Genomic DNA, 8,573 nt, shown 5'->3' with positions numbered 1-8,573 from the left:
CGACACAATCCAAACCTAACACACGAACACAAATTACAAATCCAATAAGAATCATCTATGTTTGTTGATAAAAGGTAATTAACTCAAAATACAAATTATTAATTCCTTGAGGAGACATGATGAAAAGAACTAATGCCAGACAGGGACCCATAAACGTGTCAAATTAAGAATGTTGACAAAAGTAGGAAGCCATCTGTGATCTCTGGAACAGAAGCATAATCCATGAATATATATATATATATGGCATAATCGACAGTACAACCTAAAATAGTCATCAAGGGCAAAACGGTCTTAAGGAAGCAAAAATGGGGGAGAAAGTGGAAAGACCCTCACCCAACCAAAAGAAACAGGCCTTTTTTATTTTTTGTTACTCTTCTTGTGTGCGCGGTCAACCGAATAAACGACGATAACGACCAAGGGGTAAAATAGTCTTTCAGCCTCACCAGCTGAGCCACCAGCCTTCTACCAACCATTTTCATCCTTTTCCCCCAAAAACGCAAATACCGAAAACCAAAAGACCACCATAGCAAAAACCATAAAAAAAGATTAAAAAAAAAAAAAAAAAAGACCAAAAATTCAAAGACACAGTTCTAACATTAACAAAAGATTCGAATCTTTCACTCAGAACATTCCAAGAAAAAATGCGGATCTGACGGCTATAAAATCCCCCCTGCCAATAAAATTCCCAGAATAATTCTAAGCATCCACTTCCCTATTAACCAACTCCAACACATTTTGCCAGCTCAGACTTCCCAAACCTTGCACACCACAACACACAAAAACACATCATATATTTCCTCCCTCCCTTGTCCCACAACTCCCTCTCCTCCATCGAACTCTGTTTTTTCTCTGCCGGGAAGTTCCCCGTTTCCGGTGGCGGGAGAGGGGATTCGACCGTTGTTTTTTCAACTGGGTATTTTTTTTTTTTTTGCCAGAGTTTGAGAATTGCTTAGTTGGCGATCGTACGGAAGGACGGAAGGACATGGTGATCTCAGTGGCGACGCCGAGGAAGTCGATAACGGAGAAGGTGTTCCAGAGAGTTGGAGGGTACTATCATGGGAGCAACAGCGGCCAGAGCCACAGGAGGTGCTCCAACGAGAGCGAGGACGATTATGACGAGGACGGGACCATGGAGCTGGTGCAGATTGGAGCTGAGAGGACCAAGAACGTGTTGATTCTCATGAGTGATACCGGTGGAGGTCACAGGGCCTCCGCCGAGGCCATTCGTGACGCCTTCCAGATTGAGTTCGGGGATGAGTACAGGGTAATTGGCCTGGAATCTCTTCTGGGTTCTTGCGGATTTTGTTCCATTTGCATATTTCCTTTTCCTTTACTCTCTCTCTCTCTCTCGTTTTCTTTCTTTTTTTTTTTTGTTAAAAAAATTGATGCATTCATTTGAGGTCTGTTCTTCAATGATTAGTGCTCGTTGATCTGATTGTTTGGAACTATTAAGTTCCTTTTCGTGGAAGACAGAAAATAATTGTGAACAGTTTATGCAGAAATTGCGAATAGCATACCTTTCTGTTCTTATTTGACTTTCTTGGATTTTTGTGTTCGGTTTTTTTCTTCTTCTATGGAATTATGTCCTGAGGCCAGATATTTTTCTTTTGAAGTTTTTTTTTTCTACATCACGTCGTGTACCTTTTATTCTTCTTGGAATTATCTGCCTCTCTCTCTCTCTCTCTCTCTCTCTCTCTCTATGTGTTTTTCATATCAAGCATCATGATTATTTATTTCACCAATTCCTCCGTGACTTTTCAATTTTTAGAAAATTAAAAATACAGGTTAGCGAGTAAGAGATACGATGATCTCGTCTTGTTCTAATTCTTCTACTTTTTAGCTATACTAATTTATGATCTTGGAATTTTCTCCTCTTTTAATGACTTTTTTCGCCTGTTCTTTTCGTAGTGATGCTGAAGTGGGAAAATTCTTTTGTTTCTTGGTTAAATTCCTTTCTGTATATTAGTGAACTCTCCAGTTTGTCAAATCAAATATTTATGCTAGTGTTCTGCATCCTGTACTTACATCATGTGAAGCCTCAATTTGAGTCTCGTCTATTGAGATAATTTTACCTTTTTCTCTCTATTTTTCCTTACGGGTGCCATCTTCTGATTTTAGATATTTGTGAAAGATGTTTGGAAAGAGTACACCGGCTGGCCCTTGAACAACATGGAGAGATCATACAAGTTCATGGTGAAACATGTACAGTTATGGAAGGTCGCTTTCCACAGTACCTCTCCTCGATGGATACACAGCTTCTATCTTGCTGCCATTGCCGCCTACTATGCCAAGTACTTGGATCTTCTTAAACCTTTAACTTTTCACCCTCATTGCTAGGGATATTTTGGCATAGGATAATAGTTTATTGCTTGAAAGTGGTTTGTAGTTTTCATTACACTATTTTATATTCTATGACTTGATACTATTATTTTGTCACTAAAATCTAAGAGTTTAATCTGACTTCTTATGGGGTGGCTTCCCCTCACATGGGGGCAGCCTCCCCCTCGCCCTCCCTCCCCCCACTTGGTGAGGGACAGCCTCCCCTTAGAGGGGGAGCAGCCGACCCCTCACCTAGTGGGGGCAGCCTCCCTTCACCATACAAGGAGCAGTCGGCCGCCTCTATCTGAGGGGTGGCCTCCCCCTTGTGAGGTGAGGCCACCCCTAACCCGGCCGCCTCTCATCTGGTGAAAGGCGTCCCAAGAATTTTTCAGATATTTTTGATACCTCGAGAATCAGTTTGGTACAACTGCAAATCATAGGAACTAAATAAGTAAATGAATTCAAAGATCTTTTACTAAGGCTCACTTATGTGTATGCTGTTGCTCTCATCATTAACCCACTTGCTATTTGATTAACTGCTGTAGAAGTTAAGAATTATTGAGGACATGGTTGCTTACTTCCATGCCAAGATGATTTATTTCTCTTAACTGAAGAGCATGATTAGAAATGTTAAGGTGCGAAGGGTTGTCAAATTACGTATTTATTTTTTTGTTTAATGGGCTTTTCTAAGTTGTGTTGGATTGTGTGATTGCAGGGAGGTAGAGGCTGGTCTGATGGAGTACAAGCCAGACATCATCATTAGTGTGCATCCTTTGATGCAACATATTCCTTTGTGGGTACTTAAATGGCAAGGCCTCCAGAAGAAAGTGATTTTTGTTACTGTCATCACAGATCTAACTACTTGTCATCCTACATGGTTCGTTAATACATTTGAAACTCCATGTATAAATTCTGCCCATTAATCATTGTCTAATTTGCATTACATTCTAACTTTGAAAACTGTACCAGGTTTCACCCCGGGGTTAATAGATGCTATTGCCCATCAGAGGAGGTGGCCAAGAGAGCTTTACTTGAGGGCCTTGAAGAGTCTCAAACCCGTGTTTTTGGCTTGCCCATCCGGCCTTCTTTTGCCCGTGCGGTTCTTTCTAAGGTGGGTGCATGTATGCCTGTTTGAGATTATCAATGTATGTGTGGTTTATTGGCTGGAGTTTCTGATTTCTTTTTTTGTTTAATTTGTTTGTTTGTTTGTTTGTTTGTTTTATGTCTTGGATTTACAGGATCAGTTGAGAGAAGAGCTTGAGATGGACCCTAACTTGCCTGCAGTTTTGCTAATGGGAGGTGGCGAAGGGATGGGACCTGTTAAGAAAACTGCATTGGCTCTTGCAGAATCTCTTTTTGATAAAGAGCTTGGGAAACCATTTGGGCAATTAATTATCATATGTGGCCGTAATAAGACCCTAGTCTCTACGCTTGAAAACGAGCAGTGGAAGATCCCAGTAAAGGTAATGGGTTTCTTAAACTTGTCTGTACCAAGACAATACCTTCACTTTGAGCATCCATTAAATGCCTTTTCCTCTTTGATGTAGGTGAGAGGGTTTGAGACTCAAATGGAGAAATGGATGGGAGCTTGTGACTGCATAATAACAAAAGTATGCTAACAAATCCCTTTCTCCAGAGTCCTCATTATAATCTGCATATTGTTGTGGATCTTACTGTTACATCATCATTTATTCTAAAAGCTTACTCTAATAGGAATGAATTTATTTAATCATTTAATTAATATTCTAACACTTACTATTGATTTCAATGTTTCATAGGCTGGACCGGGCACAATTGCAGAGGCATTGATCAGGGGCCTTCCTATTGTTCTCAACGATTACATCCCTGGACAAGTTAGTCATCAAATTTCACTATGCACTAGAGATAGATAAAATGAATAATTGAAGTTTCTAGCTGTACCCTCGTTACTAATACTAACCTTTTAGCTTTTGTTTGGCAACCCCAGGAAAAGGGCAATGTACCTTATGTAGTAGACAATGAGGCTGGTGTCTTCACACGAAGTCCTAAAGAAACAGCCAGAATTGTCACAGAATGGTTCAGCACTAAGAAAGATGAGCTCAAGAGAATGTCAGAGAATGCTCTTAAACTAGCACAACCGGAGGCTGTCTTCAACATTGTGAAGGACATGCACGAGCTTGCTTGCCAACGTGGGCCTCTGGCCAATATCCCATACATGTTAACATCATCATTCACAGGCCTAATTTAATTGACAAAAGGCATCTTCGATCTATACGACGACTAAGGTTTGCCCCAAGTAGAATGCCGCCATGTACAGCTAGCTTTGTTATTATCATTCTTTGGCTTTGGAAGCTTGGTCACCATTGAGTTGTAAATTATTCTGAACAAGCTCTGATGCTTTTTAAGGGTTGGGTATTTTTGCAAGAATATAGGATTATGTGAAAGTTGCTAATGTTGTAATCTTTATGTTGTAGTGTTTCATGTTTTTTTTTTTTTTTTTTTTTTTTTTTTTTTTTTTTTTTTTTTTTTTTTTTTACCCCTAATGATCTTAGCTTCCTGGCTGTTATTTACTCTAAATTTTGGCCCTGCAATGCTCCATGGTTACACTCCCTCGTCCGTTCGAGTAATATTATTCTTCACGCTCATTTTACGTCAGTTGATGTTGCGTGTTTGAAGTGACTTTTCATGTTAGCCACTTAAAACACGTCACTTCAATCAGTGTGAAACATGTGATAAATAAGCGTGAAGAGTAGTATTACTCTATAGATTATAACTCTCCTTAAAAGGTCGAAGCAACGGTTGCTTTTCTTCTCAATGATCTAAGTTGCAAGGTTTTGCTTTAAAGTTAAAAGGACAAAACTCATCGACACTGTTCAAGCAGGTTGAAGCTTAGAAGCAAGGAATAGAGGGCTTAGAAGCAAACTTTTCAAGCCTAAGAGGGATTGTGACAATTGCTTGAACTTGCTAGGCCAGTCTAACATAAAATGGACAGACAGGTAGCTGAAACTGTGAAACCCAACCAGTCAAGTTAACTGTTCATTTTGGTGCAGTGAATGGGTCCTAATTGACTAATTGTAGGCTTGTTGCACTCTAAGCTATTAAATAAATGTTAATTGTTGACTCCAAAACCTTTTTTATAATTTGAGAAGAGATTTTTAGGTGATGGTAAAAAGAGTACCAGTTTGGGAGATTACAATTTTTTCACTACAAATTTCGGTCATCCATAATTAGTAAAATGATTAAACAAAAAATTTGACTTGTCAATTTAGTTAATTAGTAATTAACTTATTAACCATATACTCTTAATCATTTTACCAATTATTGACTGCTACATCAGTTTATAAGAATATCGGAGTAAATGTTAGCAGCTTACTCGCATCTATAAACAAAAAATCTTCTCCAATTCATGTGGGTGAATCAAGGTGATATAGTCTGCGACATTAGACAGCAAAAAGTTCATTCTTCTTTAAATTAACAAACCTACATTTAATCAGAGGTTTTTGTCCTATTATCTCTCTCTATGCGGCAACAAGAAGGAGCAAAGCATCTTCTTTTATTTACAAAAAAAAAAGCATCTTCTTTTACAGTGCTGTCTCGCACCTCTGCATTTCATATTTGGTAGTGTATCCTTAACAAAGGTAAATACTATACTTTAATCTTGAGTGGTTGCGTGTCAAGAGATTTGATCGCACCGAGTTGAATACTTTGAGGCCACAAAATCTACCTTTAAGGACAACATCTTACGTGATTATATAATATTATGAGATATTTCTTTGTCCGAATTAATTTGAATTTCTTGTATTCTATTTATCTTGCTATTAATTTTTTTAATTAATATTATTTAGTATCAACAAGATATTTTGCACCATCAAAATTATTTTTACAACCGTCTTAAGGGTTAAATAGATTGGTGTAAAAATTCTTGTTACCTCTAAAGTTTTTCCTCGTGCTATAAAAATTGAACATTTTGATGGAAATAATATTAAATGTTGGCAACAAAAAGTTCTTACGGTTTGAGATTTTACAAAAGTTTCTAGTGCTCTAATTAAGCCTAGACGTGATGAGGAATCCGAAGAACAATCTACAAAATTAAGAAAATGGGATGGATGATGTTGTGCAAATTATAATTACTCGCAAGTGCACGAATCGTTTTGCAATATAGCGTTATGCAAGTGCAAGGTCGATCCCACAGGGAATTGTGTTGTGAAAATTAATTTCTATTTAAACTAATCCTATTTTAACCTAGTTCCAAATTTAGTGATTTTTAACAAAAGAAAATATAAACAAAATTAATGAAAATAAAGGGGTCTAGGGTTTTGGAATCCACACTCACCAAATCACAATAACCTAATCTCATGCTCATCACACATATTTTGAGGTTTTCAAATGCAAATCTTAGGTATGTTCTACTTTTGCTTCAAAAATTGTTTAAATCATTCAATGAATTCATTCTTTCACAAATCACAAAAGATATCTAGTTTCAACTAAATCATCAAATGTATACATAGAATGAAACACAATGAATATCCAACATACATGAAAACTCAAGCCATCAATTTAATGAAACTATATCAAATCATCACTTGTATCCGGAAATCACAAGAGATATCCAATAATAATCTCAAAAATCGGAGTAGAACCATGAGAAATCAAAGCCTATAAACTTAAATAGTGTAAACAAGCAATGAAACTCAGTGTCTATTCAATGGTGAGGTTTCATCATCAACCCAAGACGAAAGTTTAGTTATACATCACTAAAGAAAATGTAAATGAACAAGAAGAATCAATAAAAACATAAATAAACTTACAAAGGAAGGTGGTTCTAGGTGAAAATCACCCAAGAACCCTAAGCTAGGTCAAAATCGGCCCTTTGGGGCGCCCAGACGGTCTCTGCCGCGGCTCCTCATATTGAGAAAATGAGAAAAAGACGTATTTATATAGTTAGCTAGGGTTTCCTGCAAAAATTCGATCGATCGATTTTAAAATCGATCGATCTACTTAATATTTGATTGATCTACTTTTCGATCGATCTACTTAATATTCGATCGATCGAAAAGAAATATTCGATTGATCTACTTTTCGATCGATCTACTTAATATTCGATCGATCTACTTTTCGATCGATCTACTTAAAATTCGATCGATCTACTTTTTCAGCACTTCTGAAAATCCAGCTTTCTATGTATTTTGACTTGAAAATTGTCATTTTTCTCTTATTACCCTGCAAAAACGCAAAAACATTAAAACTAACCAAAATATCAGAAAGTAACAAAGCTAAAGGTTTAACTAATGAAAATTAAGGGGTCCAAATATACACTTTTTGGCACTCATCAAATACCCCCAAACTTACATTTTGCTAGTCCCTTAGCAAAACAAAATCAAAGCATGAAACATAAATCCTCTTTCGTGGGAGAAACGATTGAATTTAGCATATGCAACAAGCCTTTTAAACCCCTAGGACTTCCTAGTGGACGAGTGAAGTCTCGTGAGGGTTTGCCAGAAATGATACCCACAAACATTGAAACACTATGTTGTCAACAAGAAAGAATTTTCACACAAACCATGGTTCATACGTCATTGGCATGCTTAAAAAGACAAGCCCCATCATAAACATCAACAGGGAATCCAACATCAAATCACTCATAAATGGACAGTTAAGACATCACATTTTCTCAAAAGTGTAAAGTGAAATCAACATGCAATTATGAGGTTTCATTTTAATCTCAAGATAAGTACTTCAAAAATCATTGGAATCCCTATCAAATGAAACAACCAAGGCAAGATATGCAAATTATTTTATTTTATTTTATATATATATATATATATATATATATATATTTTTATATGTTGGCTGTGCAATGCTCGGCTCCGTTAAGCTTTCTAATTGACCCATGTAACGAGTGTTGGGCCAGTGGCTCCCAAACCAGATGGTCTTAGGGCACTAGATGTAGAAACATCCCTAAGAGCTTAATTACTCAAGTCAAAAAGGCTACGAAGCCAAACTAGCCATACAATTAATCAAATTGAAATTCTCACCTTTTGACGCGAACACTCAATGCTTAGTGAGGCAAGAGACCCGGTTACTCAGTGAAAAACTCAAAATGATCTTATTTTATTTCTTTTTCTCTTTTTCTCTTTTTTTTTTTTTAAATATCTTGCAAGCCAAGGTTATTTATCAATAGGTCATCCAAAAAATTCTCAAAATATACAATTAAGCACAAATTCATACCCCACAGATTACATGATAATGTGCTCGTGATAATTCAACTCAAACAA

General features: G+C 36.9%; 1 protein-coding gene across 1 annotated transcript; it reads left to right on the top strand.

Moving 5' to 3' along the window:
- Positions 1–700: 700 nt before the first annotated feature.
- LOC133857694 (monogalactosyldiacylglycerol synthase 2, chloroplastic-like) lies at positions 701–4,760 on the top strand (the record flags this gene model as incomplete). Its single annotated transcript, XM_062293003.1, has 8 exons — positions 701–1,264; positions 2,119–2,291; positions 3,035–3,196; positions 3,289–3,430; positions 3,558–3,782; positions 3,867–3,929; positions 4,098–4,172; positions 4,286–4,760. Coding segments are annotated over 8 exons (1,665 nt in total), but the record flags the coding sequence as incomplete, so codon positions are not given.
- Positions 4,761–8,573: the final 3,813 nt, after the last annotated feature.

Source organism: Alnus glutinosa, chromosome 14 (genome assembly GCF_958979055.1).
Source record: "Alnus glutinosa chromosome 14, dhAlnGlut1.1, whole genome shotgun sequence".
In the NCBI taxonomy this organism is placed as follows: Eukaryota; Viridiplantae; Streptophyta; class Magnoliopsida; order Fagales; family Betulaceae; genus Alnus; species Alnus glutinosa.
The sequence above is the reverse complement of the archived record's forward strand: the minus strand, read 5'-3'. Positions and strand labels throughout refer to the sequence as shown.